The 23,078-nt window shown below is 51.3% G+C and overlaps 1 protein-coding gene across 1 annotated transcript in view; it reads left to right on the forward strand.

Annotated features, from left to right (window-relative positions):
- The window catches only part of LOC149433258 (connector enhancer of kinase suppressor of ras 2-like), a gene marked incomplete at its 3' end in the record, with an annotated part of 131,178 nt that extends 109,356 nt beyond the window's left edge, over window positions 1-21,822 (forward strand). Inside the window, exons 3-4 of the mRNA XM_089664499.1 lie at window positions 4,982-5,184; window positions 21,735-21,822. Coding sequence (XP_089520625.1) covers window positions 4,982-5,184; window positions 21,735-21,822 — 291 coding nt within the window. The remainder of the gene's footprint in view (window positions 1-4,981; window positions 5,185-21,734) is intronic.
- Window positions 21,823-23,078: the final 1,256 nt, after the last annotated feature.

Below are 23,078 nucleotides of genomic sequence, written 5' to 3' on the forward strand. Positions count from 1 at the left end.
TCTATTGAAGAAGTTCTCTGATGCCCAGAAAAAGCCTTGATGAGACCCATGGGATAGGCAGCTTGTGAATAGGGAAGTGATGACTGGAGGGACAAAAGCCATGAAAAGCCTGTATTGGGTAAGTCAATGGTTTTCCTTGTTCTTCTCAAGTTTTTAATTGTATGTAAGGACAGCCAAGTCTGTATTGGTCTTTATGTAGAGTCCTTGGTGCTTCCTTGGCCAAATGTCAAAATTGTTCCTTCGTAGGTTAGGGTTCTGGAGTGCTGGTCTGCAGGTTGGGTGAGGTTCCAATCTAATAGGATAGTTTTGTATTGAGGCAGCTCCCTAGTGCCTGGAAGAGCATTGATAGGGCTTTAGAGCATAGCTGGAATGGGAATATGGAAGGTAATTACTGGAGGATGGTGGAGTGCTGGACTCCGAGCTCTTTGCTATGATAGGTTTCTATTGAAGCAGTTCTCTGATGCCTTGATGAGACCCATGGGATAGGCAGCTTGTGAATAGGGAAGGTGATGACTGGAGGGACAAAAGCGGTGAAGTGTCTTATCGGCTATTTGCCAAGCCAAAGGTTTTGTTTGTTCCCCTAATTGTATGCTGGGACAATCACGTCTGTATTGGTTTTTATCCGGAGTCCTTGCTGCTTCCTTGTGGTCTTGGCCGAATGTCATTTTGGAAATCAGTGATTTGGAGCACTGGACTCCAAGCTGGGTGAAAGTTCCAATCCAATAAGATAGTGTTGTATTGAGGCAACTCTCTGGGGCCTAGAAGAGCCACAATGGGGCTTTGTCTTGCTTTGTATTGCCATCTGTACCTCTGTATCCTGGAAGTATGGTAGTGCATATGAAGCAGCCAATGGTTTGGGTTTCTTTTACATCCGTGATGTCTACTGCTCACCTGCCCAGGATTTACCCAGACAATCCAATATTCATTACCGGTGGCCACTGGCGAGTTAGGAGGGGTCTGCAAAAAGCCCCGTTGGGGATCTGAGCTGCAGAGGTGCCCATTGTTGCACGACTAAGGATGGATCATCTGGTTTAATGAACATCGAATGTTTTTCATTTCACCAAAAAGTCACATTTGGTGGCTTTAAATTGCCGCTTCTTCTGAGAAAAGCCTGTGGAGGATCCAGGATTGGGACCCCTTGTGGCATCGAGCTCGACCTTTATGATCCTGGGTGGGGACAGTGTATTCTCCACCTGCGTTCACAGAAGGTTGTGTACTTCTACCCGGTAGGAAGCCTCAGCAGATGGAATCCATTTTCTTTTTATTGGTAAACCTTGTAATGGAACCGACCCAGTCAGGGGCGGACTGACAATTCATGGGGCCCCTGGGCAATAGGGGATCATGGGGCCCCTGTGTCCTATGAAAAAGGTACCAGGGGCATCTCAAGGGGCCCCCTACTGACCCCGAGCTCTCAATAGGGGATCATGGGGCCCCTGTGTCCTATGGAAAAGGTACCAGGAGCATCTCATGGGGCCCCCTACTGACCCCGGGCTCTCAATAGGGGATCATGGGGCCTCTGTGTCCTTGCCCAAACTAAAAAAAGCCTATGAAAAAGGGGCATCTCATGGGGCCCCATACTGACCCTGGGCTATCAATAGGGGATCATGGGGCCCCTGTGTCCTTGCCCAAACTCAAAAAAGCCTATGAAAAAGGGGCATCTTATGGGGCCCCCTACTGACCCTGGGCCCTCGTTCCAAATGGTCAGTCTACCCCAGACCCAGTCTACTTCTGCTATAATACTGCTTCCCCATCCGAACACCGACCACAGACACCACAGCCCACCATACAAGACTAGATGCCACCAGACTTGAAGTAAACCAGGAAATAGACTAATTTATTGGAACACAGATACAAGATATATACACTCAGGGGACAGTCCCCCCTCCCTGCATAATGACACAGGGCGGGGCAATCCCCCCTCCCTGCATAATGACACAGGGCGGGACAATCCCCCTCCCTGCATAATGACACAGGGCGGGGCAATCTACATTTAGTAACAAGAGACAAACCAACAGACAGTTCCATCAGGAGGGAGGGCTGCTGGAGACACCCCCCCACCAAGCCAATACACAAACACATACATCCCATAATAGTTTGCTCCCAAGCCAGACACACAATAGAACAATGGGATGCAACCACATGACACCAAACAATCCACAACCCCCCCACCCCAATATTAGGACAGATCACCCTGTACCCCTAACAGGCACAGGGTGGCTTACACATAGGAGGGATATGGGGAGCTGAGACAGGGGTCTCCCCACCTCTCCAAAGTGAGCTGTGTTCCATGGGCCTCCCACCCAAAGTGAGCTGTGTTCCATGGGCCTCCCACCCAAAGTGAGCTGTTCCATGGTCCTCCCACCCAAAGTGAGCTGTGTTCCATGGGCCCCCCACCCAAAGAGAGCTGTGTTCCATGGGCCCCCCACCCAAAGAGAGCTGTGTTCCATGGGCCCCCCACCCAAAGAGAGCTGTGTTCCATGGGCCCCCCACCCAAAGAGAGCTGTGTTCCATGGGCCCCCCACCCAAAGAGAGCTGTGTTCCATGGGCCCCCCACCCAAAGAGAGCTGTGTTCCATGGGCCCCCCACCCAAAGAGAGCTGTGTTCCATGGGCCCCCCACCCAAAGAGAGCTGTGTTCCATGGGCCCCCCACCCAAAGAGAGCTGTGTTCCATGGGCCCCCCACCCAAAGAGAGCTGTGTTCCATGGGCCCCCCACCCAAAGTGAGCTGTGTTCCATGGGCCCCCCACCCAAAGTGAGCTGCGTTCCATGGGCCCCCCACCCAAAGAGAGCTGCATTCCATGGGCCTCCCACCCAAAGAGAGCTGCGTTCCATGGGCCTCCCACCCAAAGAGAGCTGCGTTCCATGGGCCCCCCACCCAAAGAGAGCTGCGTTCCATGGGCCCCCCACCCAAAGAGAGCTGCGTTCCATGGGCCCCCCACCCAAAGGGAGCTGCGTTCCATGGGCCTCCCACCCAAAGAGAGCTGCATTCCATGGGCCCCCCACCCAAAGAGAGCTGTGTTCCATGGGCCCCCCACCCAAAGAGAGCTGTGTTCCATGGGCCCCCCACCCATAGTCACTCCCGTCACAAACCTCTTTGAGGGAAGCTCTGTTATCTGAGTCACTCCATACCAGGACTCTCCCACCTCCCTCTTTTCTCTTCCATTGGACACCTCAAGTCGCCCAACGGGTGTTTAACCACTTCAGCTCCGGATGATGTCACTCTCTTCTTAACCAGGCCATTTTTTTTTTTTGCTGTTTAGCACCGCGCTACTTTAACTGGGAATTACGCGGTCATGCAACACTGTACCCAAACAAAATTTATATTCTTTTTTTTTTCGTTTCACGCACATAGACCTTTTCTGGTGGTATTTGATCAGCGCTGGGTCTTATTTTCATTTTTTTATCATATAAATGAAAAAAATTAAAATTAAAAAAAAAAAAAAATGTTTTTACTTTCAGCTATAAAACATATCCAATACAAAAATGGAATTTCTTCATAAAAATGTATTCTGCTACGTCTTTGGTAGAAGAAAATCCCTTGAAAGTTATAATGTCTACAATCTATGGTGTATATAATGGAATTTTTTTTTTATATTACTAATGGAGGCAGGGCCGTGAATAAGGGGGTTCTACTAGTCCTCCTGTACGGGGCCCAGGCCAGCAGGGGGGCCCAGGCAGCTGGGTGAATCGGATCACTGGGGGAGGGGAGACTGAGGAAATGCTTACTCCTCCTTTTACAAAGTTACAATGTACAGTCTGATCACTGGGGGAGGGGAGACTGAGGAAATGCCTCCTCCTTCTACAAAGTTACAATGTACAGTCTGATCACTGGGGGAGTAGAGACTGAGGAAATGCCTCCTCCTTCTACAAAGTTACAATGTACAGTCTGATCACTGGGGGAGGAGAGACTGAGGAAATGCTTACTCCTCCTTCTGCAAAGGTACAATGTACAGTCTGATCACTGGGGGAGGGGAGACTGAGGAAATGCCTCCTCCTCCTTCTACAAAGTTACAATGTACAGTCTGATCACCGGGGGAGGAGAATGAGGAAATGCTTCCTCCTTCTACAAAGTTACAATGTACAGTCTGATCACTGGGGGAGGGGAGACTGAGGAAATGCCTCCTCCTTCTACAAAGTTACAATGTACAGTCTGATCACTGGGGGAGGGGAGACTGAGGAAATGCTTCCTCCTCCTTCTACAAAGTTACAATGTACAGTCTGATCACTGGGGGAGGGGAGACTGACGAAATGCTTCCTCCTCCTTTTACAAAGTTACAATGTACAGTCTGATCACTGGGGGAGGGGAGACTGAGGAAACGCCTCCTACTCCTTCTACAAAGTTACAATGTACAGTCTGATCACCGGGGGAGGAGAATGAGGAAATGCTTCCTCCTTCTACAAAGTTACAATGTACAGTCTGATCACTGGGGGAGGGGAGACTGAGCAAATACTTCCTCCTCCTTCTACAAAGTTACAATGTACAGTCTGATCACTGGGGGAGGAGAATGAGGAAATGCTTCCTCCTTCTACAAAGTTATAATGTACAGTCTGATCACTGGGGGAGGAGACTGAGGACATGTCTTTTAATGCCTGTAAAAGCACCGCTATGGCAGCCTATGATCTCATGCACACAAAGGTATTTACAGGAGTATTTGAGTATTAAGGAGCGTTTATAGGCAGAGGAAAAAAACCCACCAAAGGCGCATTTGGGGGCGGGGTTGTGGGGGGGGCGGTTCAGCTTTTTAGGAGAAAAAAAAAGTGCGTAAATGCATGTAAACTCACATAAATGCGCATTAACACGGAGCGATGTGTAGAAATGTGTTCCAGGGGCCGGAATAAATGAAGGTTCCGCTCGGTAGGATACGTTTGGCTCTCAGACGCCAGAAACGAATAATCGCGCCCGCGTCTCGCACGCCATCTTGTTCTTTTGTATGCTTTGCGGGAATTTCCAGCCTGAATATGTATTCTTTGCTTCCTTGCAGAATTACGGCCTGGAGACGGAGAACCTGCGCACACTCTCCCACAAACTGAACGCCTCCGCCAAAAACCTCCAGAACTTCATCACGGGGCGAAGGCGGAGCGGCCACTACGATGGGAGGGCCTCCCGGAGACTTCCCAACGACTTCCTCACCTCCGTGGTGGATCTGATTGGTGCTGCTAAGAATCTGCTGGCCTGGCTGGACAGGTAATGTCTACATATGTGATCATAGCATGACCTGAAATACTCCTCTCCTTCCTCTATAACTCCTCTCCTGAAATACTCTGCGCTGCTGGAGGACTCCGCTCCTTCCTCTATAACTCCTCTCCTGAAATACTCTGCGCTGCTGGAGGACTCCTCTCCTTCCTCTATAACTCTCCTCTCCTGAAATACTCTGCACTGCTGGAGGACTCCGCTCCTTCCTCTATAACTCCTCTCCTGAAATACTCTGCACTGCTGGAGGACTCCGCTCCTTCCTCTATAACTCTCCTCTCCTGAAATACTCTGCGCTGCTGGAGGACTCCGCTCCTTCCTCTATAACTCCTCTCCTGAAATACTCTGCACTGCTGGAGGACTCCTCTCCTTCCTCTATAACTCTCCTCTCCTGAAATACTCTGCACTGCTGGAGGACTCCTCTCCTTCCTCTATAACTCTCCTCTCCTGAAATACTCTGCGCTGCTGGAGGACTCCTCTCCTTCCTCTATAACTCCTCACCTGAAATACTCTGCACTGCTGGAGGACTCCGCTCCTTCCTCTATAACTCTCCTCTCCTGAAATACTCTGCACTGCTGGAGGACTCCTCTCCTTCCTCTATAACTCTCCTCTCCTGAAATACTCTGCACTGCTGGAGGACTCCTCTCCTTCCTCTATAACTCTCCTCTCCTGAAATACTCTGCGCTGCTGGAGGACTCCTCTCCTTCCTCTATAACTCTCCTCTCCTGAAATACTCTGCGCTGCTGGAGGACTCCGCTCCTTCTTCTATAACTCCTCTCCTGAAATACTCTGCATTGCTGGAGGACTCCTCTCCTTCCTCTATAACTCCTCTCCTGAAATACTCTGCATTGCTGGAGGACTCCTCTCCTTCCTCTATAACTCCTCTCCTGAAATACTCTGCACTGCTGGAGGACTCCGCTCCTTCCTCTATAACTCTCCTCTCCTGAAATACTCTGCACTGCTGGAGGACTCCTCTCCTTCCTCTATAACTCCTCTCCTGAAATACTCTGCACTGCTGGAGGACTCCGCTCCTTCCTCTATAACTCTCCTCTCCTGAAATACTCTGCACTGCTGGAGGACTCCTCTCCTTCCTCTATAACTCTCCTCTCCTGAAATACTCTGCACTGCTGGAGGACTCCTCTCCTTCCTCTATAACTCCTCTCCTGAAATACTCTGCACTGCTGGAGGACTCCGCTCCTTCCTCTATAACTCCTCTCCTGAAATACTCTGCACTGCTGGGGGACTCCTCTCCTTCCTCTATAACTCTCCTCTCTTGAAATACTCTGCTGTGCTGGAGGACTCCTCTCCTTCCTCTATAACTCTCCTCTCCTGAAATACTCTGCACTGCTGGAGGACTCCGCTCCTTCCTCTATAACTCTCCTCTCCTGAAATACTCTGCACTGCTGGAGGACTCCGCTCCTTCCTCTATAACTCCTCTCCTGAAATACTCTGCACTGCTGGAGGACTCCGCTCCTTCCTCTATAACTCTCCTCTCCTGAAATACTCTGCGCTGCTGGAGGACTCCGCTCCTTCCTCTATAACTCCTCTCCTGAAATACTCTGCACTGCTGGAGGACTCCTCTCCTTCCTCTATAACTCTCCTCTCCTGAAATACTCTGCACTGCTGGAGGACTCCTCTCCTTCCTCTATAACTCTCCTCTCCTGAAATACTCTGCGCTGCTGGAGGACTCCTCTCCTTCCTCTATAACTCCTCACCTGAAATACTCTGCACTGCTGGAGGACTCCGCTCCTTCCTCTATAACTCTCCTCTCCTGAAATACTCTGCACTGCTGGAGGACTCCTCTCCTTCCTCTATAACTCTCCTCTCCTGAAATACTCTGCACTGCTGGAGGACTCCTCTCCTTCCTCTATAACTCTCCTCTCCTGAAATACTCTGCGCTGCTGGAGGACTCCTCTCCTTCCTCTATAACTCTCCTCTCCTGAAATACTCTGCGCTGCTGGAGGACTCCGCTCCTTCTTCTATAACTCCTCTCCTGAAATACTCTGCATTGCTGGAGGACTCCTCTCCTTCCTCTATAACTCCTCTCCTGAAATACTCTGCATTGCTGGAGGACTCCTCTCCTTCCTCTATAACTCCTCTCCTGAAATACTCTGCACTGCTGGAGGACTCCGCTCCTTCCTCTATAACTCTCCTCTCCTGAAATACTCTGCACTGCTGGAGGACTCCTCTCCTTCCTCTATAACTCCTCTCCTGAAATACTCTGCACTGCTGGAGGACTCCGCTCCTTCCTCTATAACTCTCCTCTCCTGAAATACTCTGCACTGCTGGAGGACTCCTCTCCTTCCTCTATAACTCTCCTCTCCTGAAATACTCTGCGCTGCTGGAGGACTCCTCTCCTTCCTCTATAACTCCTCTCCTGAAATACTCTGCACTGCTGGAGGACTCCGCTCCTTCCTCTATAACTCCTCTCCTGAAATACTCTGCACTGCTGGGGGACTCCTCTCCTTCCTCTATAACTCTCCTCTCTTGAAATACTCTGCTGTGCTGGAGGACTCCTCTCCTTCCTCTATAACTCTCCTCTCCTGAAATACTCTGCACTGCTGGAGGACTCCGCTCCTTCCTCTATAACTCTCCTCTCCTGAAATACTCTGCACTGCTGGAGGACTCCTCTCCTTCCTCTATAACTCCTCTCCTGAAATACTCTGCACTGCCGGAGGACTCCGCTCCTTCCTCTATAACTCCTCTCCTGAAATACTCTGCACTGCCGGAGGACTCCGCTCCTTCCTCTATAACTCCTCTCCTGAAATACTCTGCACTGCCGGAGGACTCCGCTCCTTCCTCTATAACTCCTCTCCTGAAATACTCTGCACTGCCGGAGGACTCCGCTCCTTCCTCTATAACTCCTCTCCTGAAATACTCTGCGCTGCTGGAGGACTTCTCTCCTTCCTCTATAACTCTCCTCTCTTGAAATACTCTGTGCTGCCGGAGGACTCCTCTCCTTCCTCTATAACTCCTCTCCTGAAATACTCTGCACTGCTGGAGGACTCCTCTCCTTCCTCTATAACTCCTCTCCTGAAATACTCTGCACTGCTGGAGGACTCCGCTCCTTCCTCTATAACTCTCCTCTCCTGAAATACTCTGCGCTACTGGAGGACTCCTCTCCTTCCTCTATAACTCCTCTCCTGAAATACTCTGCACTGCTGGAGGACTCCTCTCCTTCCTCTATAACTCTCCTCTCCTGAAATACTCTGCGCTACTGGAGGACTCCGCTCCTTCCTCTATAACTCTCCTCTCCTGAAATACTCTGCACTGCTGGAGGACTCCGCTCCTTCCTCTATAACTCCTCTCCTGAAATACTCTGCACTGCTGGAGGACTCCTCTCCTTCCTCTATAACTCTCCTCTCCTGAAATACTCTGCGCTGCTGGAGGACTCCTCTCCTTCCTCTATAACTCTCCTCTCCTGAAATACTCTGCACTGCTGGAGGACTCCGCTCCTTCCTCTATAACTCTCCTCTCCTGAAATACTCTGCACTGCTGGAGGACTCCTCTCCTTCCTCTATAACTCCTCTCCTGAAATACTCTGCACTGCTGGAGGACTCCTCTCCTTCCTCTATAACTCCTCTCCTGAAATACTCTGCACTGCTGGGGGACTCCGCTCCTTCCTCTATACCTCTCCTCTCCTGAAATACTCTGCACTGCTGGAGGACTCCTCTCCTTCCTCTATAACTCTCCTCTCTTGAAATACTCTGCACTGCTGGAGGACTCCGCTCCTTCCTCTATAACTCCTCTCCTGAAATACTCTGCACTGCTGGAGGACTCCGCTCCTTCCTCTATAACTCTCCTCTCCTGAAATACTCTGCGCTGCTGGAGGACTCCTCTCCTTCCTCTATAACTCCTCTCCTGAAATACTCTGCACTGCTGGAGGACTCCTCTCCTTCCTCTATAGCTCTCCTCTCCTGAAATACTCTGCACTGCTGGAGGACTCCGCTCCTTCCTCTATAACTCCTCTCCTGAAATACTCTGCACTGCTGGAGGACTCCGCCCCTTCCTCTATAACTCCTCTCCTGAAATACTCTGCACTGCTGGAGGACTGCTGGAGGACTGGAGGATACAAGTAGTGGGAGGAGTTAAGTAACAATTAAAATTGTAGCGCACACTGCGGGGGGTTCTATTCTCCCATTGTAGCGCACACTGCGGGGGGTTCTATTCTCCTATTGTAGCGCACACTGCGGGGGGTTCTATTCTCCCATTGTAGCGCACACTGTGGCGGGTTCTATTCTCCCATTGTAGCGCACACTGTGGCGGGTTCTATTCTCCCATTGTAGCGCACACTGTGGCGGGTTCTATTCTCCCATTGTAGCGCACACTGTGACGGGTTCTATTCTCCCATTGTAGCGCACACTGTGACGGGTTCTATTCTCCCATTGTAGCGCACACTGCGGCGGGTTCTATTCTTCCATTGTAGCGCACACTGTGGCGGGTTCTATTCTCCCATTGTAGCGCACACTGTGACGGGTTCTATTCTCCCATTGTAGCGCACACTGTGGCGGGTTCTATTCTCCCATTGTAGCGCACACTGCGGTCGGCTCGTCTGCTCTGTATGAGTGCGTGACCGTAGATGTCCGGGGTGAGCGGCATTCATGGGTCTCGGCACAGCTGCGGGCGATCAGCATGACCTGGTTCAGTCCGCTCGGATTAGGCTCACAGTGCCATTAGACGCTCGGCCTTCCAGGAGGACGCACACAGCGCCCCCGCCCCACACAGCGCCCCCGCCGCACACAGCGCCCCCACCGCACACAGCGCCCCCGCCGCTCACTCATCTCCGCTTTTATGAATTACCCACCAACTGGATACAATCATCAAAGGGGAAAAAAAACTTAAAGCGCGCGTCCTTTGCTCTGATTGTTCTGTCTGACTGTCTGACCGTCTACATTCTGCCATATACTGGAGGACTTTCTTCCCCGATATCTGGGAGGTTTCTATGCTTTCACCTTCTAGTCCCCCCAAAAATATCTGCTGAAAACTGGCATCTGTGCACAGTGCAGCTCAGAGGTGCGGATGTGTAGGAAGGGTTAACTCTTTTTATTACCACCCCTCCCACAATGGGGACATCTCCTGCAGTAGTTGGTGTCTCTGCTCCTCCCACAATGGGGAGATCTCCCCCAGTAGTTTGCGTCTCTGCTCCTCCCACAATGGGGAGATCTCCCCCAGTAGTTGGTGTCTCTGCTCCTCCCACAATGGGGAGATCTCCTGTAGTAGTTGGTGTCTCTGCCCCTCCCTCAATGGGGACATCTCCTGTAGTAGTTGGTGTCTCTGCCCCTCCCACAATGGGGAGATCTCCCCCAGTAGTTTGCGTCTCTGCCCCTCCACAATGGGGTGATTTCTTGCAGTAGTTGGTGTCTCTGCCCCTCCCACAATGGGGAGATTTCTTGCAGTAGTTGGTGTCTCTGCCCCTCCCACAATGGGGAGATTCCTGCAGTAGGTTGTGTCTCTGCCCCTCCCACAATGGGGAGATTTCCTGCAGTAGGTTGTGTCTCTGCCCCTCCCACAATGGGGAGATTTCCTGCAGTAGTCTGTGTCTCTACCCCTCCCACAATGGGGAGATTTCTTGCAGTAGTCTGTGTCTCTGCCCCTCCCACAATGGGGAGATTTCCTGCAGTAGTCTGTGTCTCTGCCCCTCCCACAATGGGGAGATTTCCTGCAGTAGTCTGTGTCTCTGCCCCTCCCACAATGGGGAGATTTCCCACAGTAGTTTGTTTCTTCTGCCCCTCCCACAATGGCGAGATTTCCTGCAGTAGTTTGTTTCTCTGCCCCTCCCACAATGGGGAGATTTCTTGCAGTAGGTTGTGTCTCTGCCCCTCCCACAATGGGGTGATTTCCTGCAGTAGTTGGTGTCTCTGCCCCTACCACAATGGGGTGATTTCTTGCAGTAGTTTGTGTCTCTGCTCCTCCCACAATGGGGAGATTTCTTGCAGTAGTTGGTGTCTCTGCCCCTCCCACAATGGGGAGATTTCCTGCAGTAGGTTGTGTCTCTACCCCTCCCACAATGGGGAGATTTCTTGCAGTAGTCTGTGTCTGTGCCCCTCCCACAATGGGGAGATTTCCTGCAGTAGTTTGTTTCTCTGCTCCTCCCACAATGGGGAGATTTCTTGCAGTAGTCTGTGTCTGTGGCCCTCCCACAATGGGGAGATTTCTTGCAGTAGGTTGTGTCTCTGCCCCTCCCACAATGGGGAGATTTCCTGCAGTAGGTTGTGTCTCTGCCCCTCCCACAATGGGGAGATTTCTTGCAGTAGGTTGTGTCTCTGCCCCTCCCACAATGGGAGATTTCCTGCAGTAGGTTGTGTCTCTGCCCTCCCACAATGGGGAGATTTCCTGCAGTAGTTGGTGTCTCTGCCCCTCCCCAATGGGGAGATTTCCTGCAGTAGTTGGTGTCTCTGCCCCTCCCACAATGGGGAGATTTCCTGCAGTAGTCTGTGTCTCTGCCCCTCCCACAATGGGGAGATTTCCTGCAGTAGTTGGTGTCTCTGCCCCTCCCACAATGGGGAGATTTCCTGCAGTAGTTGGTGTCTCTGCCCCTCCCACAATGGGGAGGATTTCCTGCAGTAGTTTGTGTCTCTGCCCCTCCCACAATGGGGAGATTTCCTGCAGTAGGTTGTGTCTCTACCCCTCCCACAATGGGGAGATTTCTTGCAGTAGTCTGTGTCTGTGCCCCTCCCACAATGGGGAGATTTCCTGCAGTAGTTTGTTTCTCTGCTCCTCCCACAATGGGGAGATTTCTTGCACTAGTCTGTGTCTGTGGCCCTCCCACAATGGGGAGATTTCTTGCAGTAGGTTGTGTCTCTGCCCCTCCCACAATGGGGAGATTTCCTGCAGTAGTTTGTGTCTCTGCCCCTCCCACAATGGGGAGATTTTCTTGCAGTAGTTTGTGTCTCTGCCCCTCCCACAATGGGGAGATTTCCTGCAGTAGTCTGTGTCTCAAGCCATGATGATTAGTACTGATGATGATGTATTCCCTCATCTTCCCCTCCAGTAGTTTACATACTATTGATGTTAGGCTGACTGGCCTGCGGTTCCAGGAATGTATCTCGGCCCCGTCTTTAAATATTGGTACCACTCTGTCATCTATGAAAGGAGAGCCCTGGGGGTACCCCACCTATCACCCCAGACCAGCCTAGTCCACCCACCTATCACCCCAGACCAGCCTAGTCCACCCACCTATCACCCCAGACCAGCCTAGTCCACCCACCTATCACCCCAGACCAGCCTAGTCCACCCACCTATCACCCCAGACCAGCCTAGTCCAGCCACCTATCACCCCAGACCAGCCTAGTCCCACCCACCTATCACCCCAGACCAGCCTAGTCCACCCACCTATCACCCCAGACCAGCCTAGTCCAGCCACCTATCACCCCAGACCAGCCTAGTCCACCCACCTATCACCCCAGACCAGCCTAGTCCACCCACCTATCACCCCAGACCAGCCTAGTCCACCCCACCTATCACCCCAGACCAGCCTAGTCCAGCCACCTATCACCCCAGACCGGCCTAGTCCACCCACCTATCACCCCAGACCAGCCTAGTCCAGCCACCTATCACCCCAGTCCAGCCTAGTCCACCCACCTATCACCCCAGACCAGCCTAGTCCAGCCACCTATCACCCCAGACCAGCCTAGTCCACCCACCTATCACCCCAGACCGGCCTAGTCCACCCACCTATCACCCCAGACCGGCCTAGTCCACCCACCTATCACCCCAGACCGGCCTAGTCCACCCACCTATCACCCCAGACCGGCCTAGTCCACCCACCTATCACCCCAGACCAGCCTAGTCCAGCCACCTATCACCCCAGACCAGCCTAGTCCACCCACCTATCACCCCAGACCGGCCTAGTCCACCCACCTATCACCCCAGACCGGCCTAGTCCACCCACCTATCACCCCAGACCGGCCTAGTCCACCCACCTATCACCCCAGACCAGCCTAGTCCAGCCACCTATCACCCCAGACCAGCCTAGTCCACCCACCTATCACCCCAGACCAGCCTAGTCCACCCACCTATCACCCCAGACCAGCCTAGTCCAGCCACCTATCACCCCAGACCAGCCTAGTCACCCACCTATCACCCCAGACCAGCCTAGTCCACCCACCTATCACCCCAGACCAGCCTAGTCCAGCCACCTATCACCCCAGACCAGCCTAGTCCACCCACCTATCACCCCAGACCGGCCTAGTCCACCCACCTATCACCCCAGACCAGCCTAGTCCACCCACCTATCACCCCAGGACCAGCCTAGTCCAGCCACCTATCACCCCAGACCAGCCTAGTCCACCACCTATCACCCCAGACCAGCCTAGTCCACCCACCTATCACCCCAGACCAGCCTAGTCCAGCCACCTATCACCCCAGACCAGCCTAGTCCACCCACCTATCACCCCAGACCAGCTAGTCCACCCACCTATCACCCCTGACCGGCCTAGTCCACCCCCTATCACCCCAGACCAGCCTAGTCCACCCACCTATCACCCCAGACCGGCCTAGTCCACCCACCTATCACCCAGACCAGCCTAGTCAGCCCTTCACCTAGGTGGCCGCTCACTTCCTCATAGAATGGTAACAGGTTGATGTGATTCCTAAATCCATGCTGATTACTGATGATGATGATTTCCTCGCAAACACTTGAGGGGATGAGAAGGGGCACGTCCAAGTGTATGCCGATGAAAACAACCCTGGGGGGGAGTATGATGGAAAGGGGCACTCTGGGGGGGAGTATGATGGAAAGGGGCACTCTGGGGGGAGTATGATGGAAAGGGGCACTCTGGGGGGGAGTATTATGGAAAGGGGCACTCTGGGGGGGAGTATTATGGAAGGGGAACTCTGGGGGGGAGTATGATGGAAAGGGGCACTCTGGGGGGGAATATGATGGAAAGGGCACTCTGGGGGGGGATATGATGGAAAGGGCACTCTGGGGGGGGATATGATGGAAAGGGGCACTCTGGGGGGGAATATGATGGGAAAGGGGCACTCTGGGGGGGGAATATGATGGAAAGGGGCACTCTGATGGGCACATATTTTGGAAAGGGGCACTCTGGGGGGGAATATGATGGAAAGGGGCACTCTGGGGGGATATGATGGAAAGGGGCACTCTGGGGGGGGATATAGATGGAAAGGGGCACTCTGGGGGGGGATATGATGGAAAGGGGCACTCTGGGGGGGGGATATGATGGAAAGGGGCACTCTGGGGGGGGATATGATGGAAAGGGGCACTCTGGTGGGGAATATTATGGAAAGGGTCACTCTGGGGGAATATGATGGAAAGGGGCACTCTGGGGGGAATATGATGGAAAGGGCACTCTGGGGGGGAATATGATGGAAAGGGGCACTCTGGGGGGGAATATGATGGAAAGGGGCACTCTGGGGGGAGTATGATGGAAAGGGGCACTCTGGGGGGGAGTATGATGGAAAGGGGCACTCTGGGGGGAGTATTATGGAAAGGGGCACTCTGGGGGGGAGTATTATGGAAAGGGGAACTCTGGGGGGGAGTATGATGGAAAGGGGCACTCTGGGGGGGGAATATGATGGAAAGGGGCACTCTGGGGGGGGATATGATGGAAAGGGCACTCTGGGGGGGGGATATGATGGAAAGGGGCACTCTGGGGGGGAATATGATGGAAAGGGGCACTCTGGGGGGGGAATATGATGGAAAGGGGCACTCTGATGGGCACATATTTTGGAAAGGGGCACTCTGGGGGGGAATATGATGGAAAGGGGCACTCTGGGGGGGAATATGATGGAAAGGGGCACTCTGGGGGGGGATATGATGGAAAGGGGCACTCTGGGGGGGGATATGATGGAAAGGGGCACTCTGGGGGGGGATATGATGGAAAGGGGCACTCTGGGGGGGGATATGATGGAAAGGGCACTCTGGTGGGGAATATTATGGAAAGGGGCACTCTGGGGGGGAATATGATGGAAAGGGGCACTCTGGGGGGGAATATGATGGAAAGGGGCACTCTGGGGGGGAATATGATGGAAAGGGGCACTCTGGGGGGGAATATGATGGAAAGGGGCACTCTGGGGGGAATATGATGGAAAGGGGCACTCTGGGGGGAATATGATGGAAAGGGGCACTCTGGGGGGAGTATGATGGAAAGGGGCACTCTGGGGGGAGTATGATGGAAAGGGGCACTCTGGTGGGGAAGTAAGGGGCACTCTGGGGGGGAATATGATGTAAAGGGGCACTCTGGGGGGGAATATGATGTAAAGGGGCACTCTGGTGGGGAATATTTTGGAAAGGGGCACTCTGGTGGGGAATATTTTGGAAAGGGGCACTCTGGTGGGGAATATTTTGGAAAGGGGCACTCTGGGGGGGAATATGATGGAAAGGGGCACTCTGGGGGGGAATATGATGTAAAGGGGCACTCTGGTGGGGAATATTTTGGAAAGGGGCGCTCTGGTGGGGAATATTTTGGAAAGGGGCACTCTGGGGGGAATATGATGGAAAGGGGCACTCCGGTGGGGAATATGATGGAAAGGGGCACTCTGGTGGGGAATATTTTGGAAAGGGGAACTCTGGGGGGGAATATTTTGGAAAGGGGCACTCTGGTGGGGAATATTATGGAAAGGGGCACTCTGGGGGGGAATATGATGGAAAGGGGCACTCCGGTGGGGAATATGATGGAAAGGGGCACTCTGGTGGGGAATATTTTGGAAAGGGGAACTCTGGGGGGGAATATGATGGAAAGGGGCACTCTGGGGGGAGTATGATGGAAAGGGGCACTCTGGGGGGGAATATGATGGAAAGGGGCACTCTGGGGGGGAATATTATGCAAAGGGGCACTCTGGGGGGGAATATGATGGAAAGGGGCACTCTGGGGGGGAATATGATGGAAAGGGGCACTCTGGGGGGGAATATGATGGAAAGGGGCACTCTGGGGGGGAATATGATGGAAAGGGGCACTATGGGGGGGAATATTTTGGAAAGGTGCACTCTGGTGGGGAATATGATGGAAAGGGGCACTCTGGGGGGGAATATGATGTAAAGGGGCACTCTGGTGGGGAATATTTTGGAAAGGGGCACTCTGGTGGGGACAGCTGATGAAGCTTGACAATCAATATTGTTGAAATGCTGGAAATGTACATTTACAGCTCTGCGTAGAAACCAATCGGCTTCCAGGTTTTATGTCGAAGCTTCATTGAAGAAGATGAAGGTAGAAGCTGATTGGCCGCCATGCAGAGCTGCACCAGATTCTGATTGCACCAGTTTTCATAAATCCCCCCCCCCCCCGAGCGTCTACTTGATATTCGGACTTGGATTTAGTGCCCGGACCTCCTTGAATTATAATTCGATGTCCCGGGTATACACCTTGTATCCTGTGAAGACACAGCAGCCCCATCTCTGTAGCCCAGCAGTCGACCTTTGATTTGAGTCGCCCGTCAATGCGGCGGTTTGGATTGAAGTTGTACCTCTGATCTGTTATGTGATGACAGTAAATTGTTTACAGAATCGGTAATTGGCGCCTCTCACACCTGCTGGTAGATTTCATTGATTTTCCAGGGTGTGAAACATGTCAGTGAATGTCAGTAAACACAGACAACACCGCCAGCCCTTTCTGCCTCTTTTGCTCTCGGTGTTTCATCTGAAAACGTTTATTCTGAGCGAATTCCAGAGAACGATCTCTCGTTTTTGGATTCCTTTTCTCTCTCTCTGGTTACACGTCCGTGTTCACGGCTTCTTCTTTATCCTCTTCGTTACACCGCGTTCCAAATTATTACGCAAATTCTTTTTAAGTGTCACAGAGATGAAATCTTTTGTTTTTCAGTGTAACTCATGGATGGCATTGTGTGTCAGGGCTCTTTTGATCACTGAAAACAATCTGGGACACCTGTGATAATTAGATTGGCCGGTGAGCCCAATTTCAGGACAAACTCCTAAAGGACGGCGTTCCCCATTATTAAGCAGAGCGCCATTTTCAAGCAATATGGGGAAGAAAAAGGATCTCTGCTGCTGAAAAGAGTGAAATAGTTCGATGCCTTGGACGAGGGATGAAAACATTCGATATTTCAGGAAAACGTAAGCGTGATCATCGCACTATGAAGAGATTTGCGGCTGATTCAGAGCACAGACGGGTTGGTGCAGATAAAGGCACATTGAGGAAGATTTCTGCCAGATCCAGGCATCGGATCAAGAGAGCAGCTGCTAAAATCCCATTACAGAGCAGCAAACAGATATTTGAAGCTGCTGGTGCCTCTGGAGTCCCACGGACATCAAGGTGTAGAGTCCTCCAGAGTCCTGCAACTGTGCAGAAACCTTCTATTCGGCCACCACTAACCAATGCTCACAAGCAGAAACGGCTGCATTGGGCAGAAAATACATGAAGACGAATTTTCAAACAGTCCTGTTCACTGATGAGTGCCGTGCAACCCTGGATGGTTCAGATGGATGGAGTAGTGGATGGTTGGTGGACGGCCACCCTGTTCAACAAGGCTACGACGTCAGCAAGGCGGTGGTGGAGTCATGTTTTGGGCCGGAATCATGGGAACAGAGCAGGTCGGCCCCTTCAGGGGCCCCGAAGGTGTAAAGATGACCTCTGCAAAATATGTGGAGCTTATGACTGACCACTTTCTTCCCTGGTACAGAAGGAAGAACTATGCTTTCCGTAATAAAATCATCTTCATGCATGACAATGTACCATCTCATGCTGCAAAGAATACCTCCGCATCAATGGCTGCTATGGGGATAAAAGGAGAGAAAGTCATGGTGTGGCCTCCATCCTCCCCCGACCTCAATCCTATGGAGAACCTTTGGAGCATCCTCAAGCAAAAGATCTATGAGGGTGGGAGGCAGTTTACATCCAAACAGCAGCTCTGGGAGGCGATTCTGACATCTTGCCAACAAATTCCAGCAGAAACTTTCCGAAAACTCCCAAGTTCAATGGATGCCAGACTTGTGATCTGCTATCAGATAAGGGCTCCTATGTTACAATGTAACGTGACCGCTTCAAATGTTTACAAAGTTACAATGTTAAAAGTTTGATTGAAATAGCTTTTGATTTCAGTAAATTTGCTGCAAACACAACAAATGACAATTTTCAGTTCTTTACAACCTAGAAAGTGTTTGGAAACTTCCTGTGCGGAATAATCCGGAACACAAATCCTGTTATCATTAGGAGGTTTGTTCAATAAAATGTGAATTGTCCTCTTCTAGTTGTCACCTGAGAATTCTGCCGACTGATATTTACATCAATTATTGAGGGAAATGAGGAAATATCATCTGCAGAATCATTTGGAACACGGTGTAGAAGAGATACGATGACTGTTTGTAATCCGCGGATAATCATTTGTCGGCCAACTTTCTTTTTTTTTTTCTACATTCTCTAATGCAGGCCACAGACGGGTCAAAAACCTGCAGTTTTTTTTTTTTTTTAAAAAAAGAAAAATTGGTCGTTCAATTGGCCGACGTTACCACCAACGGTAAAAAAAACGCAGCTGATTTTCGTCCTGTCTACGGCCGGCATTTAATGACTTCTGTCCCTGCAGGGAGCTCCGCTATAATATTTAACATGAAAAGTCTTGCGGTTGCAACAATGTATCCATTTGTATCCATTTTGGATACAGATGGTTTTATTCGGATACAAATGGATACATTGTTGCAACCGCAAGACTTTTCATGTAAAATATAATAGAGGACTGGAATTCTTTTTCTTCTTTTTCTTTTCTTCTTTTTCTTCTTCTTCCAGGTCACGGCTCATGTGCAGATTTTTTATTGGTAAAAAGATCAGCTGATTTGCCCATCATTGCCGCGTAAATCGGCCGATTTTTTTCCAACTTTACCGATAAAAAAAATGTGCCAAAATCCAGAAAAACAGCCGACCAATTAGCCCATTAACGGTGCGAAAATCGACCGATTTTCGACCCATCTATGGCCTGCATTAGGCTGGCCATAGACGGGCCATTTATCAGCCGACTTGTCAGCTGATAAACAAAAAAATCGGTCGTTCCTGCCATGGATGCTGCTTACAAACAATGGCTGTTTTTTGTGGATTTTCCAGCATGACCGATAAAAAGAAACGAGACGATCCCCGAAAAACGGCCAACGGCACTGCCCCACTAAGGGTGTGAATATTGGCCGATTTTTCGTTTGAACGAAAATTTGGCCAATAAACGACCCGTCTATAGCCTGCTTAAGGCTGGCCATACATTATACAATTTTCTGGAGAATTTTGCTTTAGATTTACCAAAACCATATAATACGAGGTCAAAAACGCTATAGTGGAAGGTGATCGGAGACCAGAGAGAGGAGAATCAGCAAATCTGAAGAGCAGCAGAGCTGGGTGTCGCCACTGAGGGGGATCAGCATAGCTGGGGGTTACTACTGAGTGGGGGATCAGCATAGCTGGGGGTTACTAATGAGTGGGGGATCAGCAGAGCTGGAGTTTACTACTGAGTGGAGGATCAGCAAAGCTGGGGATAACCACTGAGTGGGGGATCAGCAGAGCTGGAGGTTACTACTGAGTGGGGGATCAGCAGAGCTGGGGGTTACCACTGAGTGGGGGATAAACAGAGCTGGGGTTTACCACTGAGTGGGGGATGAGCAGAGCTGGTGGTTACCACTGAGTGGGGGATCAGCAGAGCTGGGGGTTACTACTGAGTGAAGGATCAGCAGAGCTGGAGGTTACTACTGAGTGGGGGATCAGCAGAGCTGGGGGTTACTACTGAGTGAGGGATCAGCAGAGCTGGAGGTTACTACTGAGTGAGGGATCAGCAGAGCTGGGGATAACCACTGAATGGGGGATCAGCAGAGCTGAAGGTTACCACTGAGTGGGGGATCAGCAGAGCTGGGGGTCACCACTGAGTGGGGGATCAGCAGAGCTTGGGGTTACTACTGAGTATGGAAATCTGCTGTTCAGAGACAATAATGAGCTGTGGATCTGATGAGTGGGGGGTATTACTGAGCCGGGAATCTGCTGAACAAGGGTGCTAATAATCTGTGGATCTGCTGAGCGGGTGTATTACTGAGCCATGGGAACTACTGGGCCCCTTTAAAACATACAGAAAATCAACACACGGAGCATTTGCCAAGTTTCATTAAAGCTTCAAAAAAAAGCATCACTGAAGCATCAAAAACACAAATAAAATGCACAGGGAAGTATTAGGCGCGATAAAAACAAAGCAAGTGTAAACCAGGGAAAAAAGGCAGCAGCAGCGACCGCAGATACAGGACACAGTGTATCCGAATTCAGAGTTATAGAATCGTGCTGCACTCCAATTGGGCCACATATGTGCAAAATGGACCGATATATGACCGCTCTGCGGTCCATAAGGGGATACAAGAACTGCTCCGCGGTCCATACAGGGATACAGGAACCACCCTACGGTCCATACGGGGATACAGGAACCTCTCTACGGTCCATATGGGGATACAAGAACTGCTCCGCGGTCCATACAGGGATACAGGAACCGCTCTATGGTCCATACGGGGATACAGGAACCGCTCTACGGTCCATACGGGGATACAAGGACCGCTCTGCGGTCCATATGGGGATACAAGAACTGCTCTGCAGTCCATAAGGGGATACAAGAACCGCTCTGCGGTCCATACGGGGATACAAGAACTGCTCTGCAGTCCATACGGGGATACAGGAACCGCTCTGCGGTCCATATGGGGATACAGGAACTGCTCTGCGGTCCATACGGGGAGACAAGAACTGCTCTGTGGTCCATACGGGGATACAAGAACTGCTCTGCGGTCCATACGGGGATACAGGAACCGCTCTGCGGTCCATATGGGGTTACAGGAACCACTCTGCGGTCCATACGGGGATACAGGAACCGCTCTGCGGTCCATATGGGGTTACAGGAACCGCTCTACGGTCCATACGGGGATACAGGAACCGCTCTGCGGTCCATATGGGGTTACAGGAACCACTCTGCGGTCCATATGGGGATACAGGAACCACTCTGCGGTCCATATGGGGATACAAGAACCGCCACTCCTCCAGCCCAGGTGTACTCGGCAGAATATATACATAGACTAACGTGAAGAAATAAAGCATCAGGCTCTGATAGTGTGAAATTGTCTAACAGTGGCCACGTGCATGCGTGGTGACGTCATGACTTCCAGCTCCTCCCTACTTGTTTTTATCACATATGACATCAACAGGGGCACATCACTGATGACATCATATGTGACGAAACACATGCGTGGTGACATCATGACTTTCAGCTCCTCCCTACTTGTTTTTATCACATATGACATCATCAGGGGGAACATCGCTGATGACATCATGTGACAAAATGCATTTGTGATGGCGTCAGGGCTGCGTGGTGACATCACGTCAGGAAGCGTCTTTCTACGCGTTTCACCGCATCATCAGGGCACGAACCCGACGGTGTTGTGTGACGAAATGCATAGGAAGGAGCTGGAAGTCGTGATGCTACTGCGTATGGACGCGGCCGCTGTTGGAATTCTGGGAGTTGTAGTTTGGCACCGAATGTCATTCATTGTTTGTAAGCGCTTTTTAACCAAACCCCTGATGACGTCATGTGACAAAACCTGATTAATGGAGATTCTTTCCTTCCTCCAGGTCTCCGTTTGTCAGTGTGACGGAATATTCACTCCTGAAGAACAACATTGTTCAACTGTGCCTCGAACTGACCACCATCGTCCAACAGGTGAGTCGCCTGCGACTGGTATAGCTGTGTGGGGCTCCGCCATAAAGCTGCATGATCAGCAGATGGGGCCCCGGCTCTGGCTGGTACTGAGGGGCCCAATGCTTGGCTTGTCTATGTCCCATGACCAATCCAACTCACTACAATGGTAACAAATCATCTAAAATGTACCTGTAGGAAGGATTAGCACCTCTGTGTGTCCTGGTGGCCAATGTGAGGCAGAAAGTGACGGGAAATCCAACATTTTGGGTCATAATTATACAGCCCCTTGTGTGTGTTATTGTCTACATGCAGTTCTGGCCACAAATCTTACCCCCCCCCCCCCATTTCTGACTGATAATGCACCACTTCACCCCAAAAATTGCTGCAGTGACAAATGTTTCGGCATTCTCGTGTTTATTTCTTTGGTTTGTATCGATGACAAAAAAAAGTGAAGAAACAAAAAAGCCAAATCTGGCCCATTCCACACAGAACCCCCAAAATGGACCGGACAGAATTATTGTCACCCTCCATGTAATATTTGGTAGAACACCCCTTGGAAACAATCCCTGAAATCAGTGGCTTCCTGTCACCATCACTGAGTTTCTTCCACCTCTCTACAGGAATTTTGGATCGCTCTTCTTCCTCCAACTGCTCCGGGTCTCTCAGATTGGAAGGTTCCTTTCCCCAACTGCTCCGGGTCTCTCATATTGGAAGGGTTCCTTTCCCAACTGCTCCGGGTCTCTCAGATTGGAAGGGGTCCTTTCCCCAACTGCTCCGGGTCTCTCAGATTGGAAGGGTTCCTTTCCCCAACTGCTCCGGGTCTCTCAGATTGGAAGGGTTCCTTTCCCCAACTGCTCCGGGTCTCTCAGATTGGAAGGGATCCTTTCCCCAACTGCTCCGGGTCTCTCAGATTGGAAGGGATCCTTTCCCAACTGCTCCGGGTCTCTCAGATTGGAAGGGTTCCTTTCCCCAACTGCTCCGGGTCTCTCAGATTGGAAGGTTCCTTTCCCCAACTGCTCCGGGTCTCTCAGATTGGAAGGTTCCTTTCCCCAACTGCTCCGGGTCTCTCAGATTGGAAGGTTCCTTTCCCCAACTGCTCCGGGTCTCTCAGATTGGAAGGGTTCCTTTCCCCAACTGCTCCGGGTCTCTCAGATTGGAAGGTTCCTTTCCCCAACTGCTCCGGGTCTCTTAGATTGGAAGGTTCCGTTCCCCAACTGCAGGTCTGAGATCTCTCCACAGGAGCTCTATGGGATGGAGATCTGGACTCATTGCTGGCA

This window comes from Staurois parvus, unplaced genomic scaffold (assembly GCF_062004578.1).
Source record: "Staurois parvus isolate SC_StPar_1 unplaced genomic scaffold, SC_StPar_1.0 ptg001924l, whole genome shotgun sequence".
Classification (NCBI taxonomy): Eukaryota; Metazoa; Chordata; class Amphibia; order Anura; family Ranidae; genus Staurois; species Staurois parvus.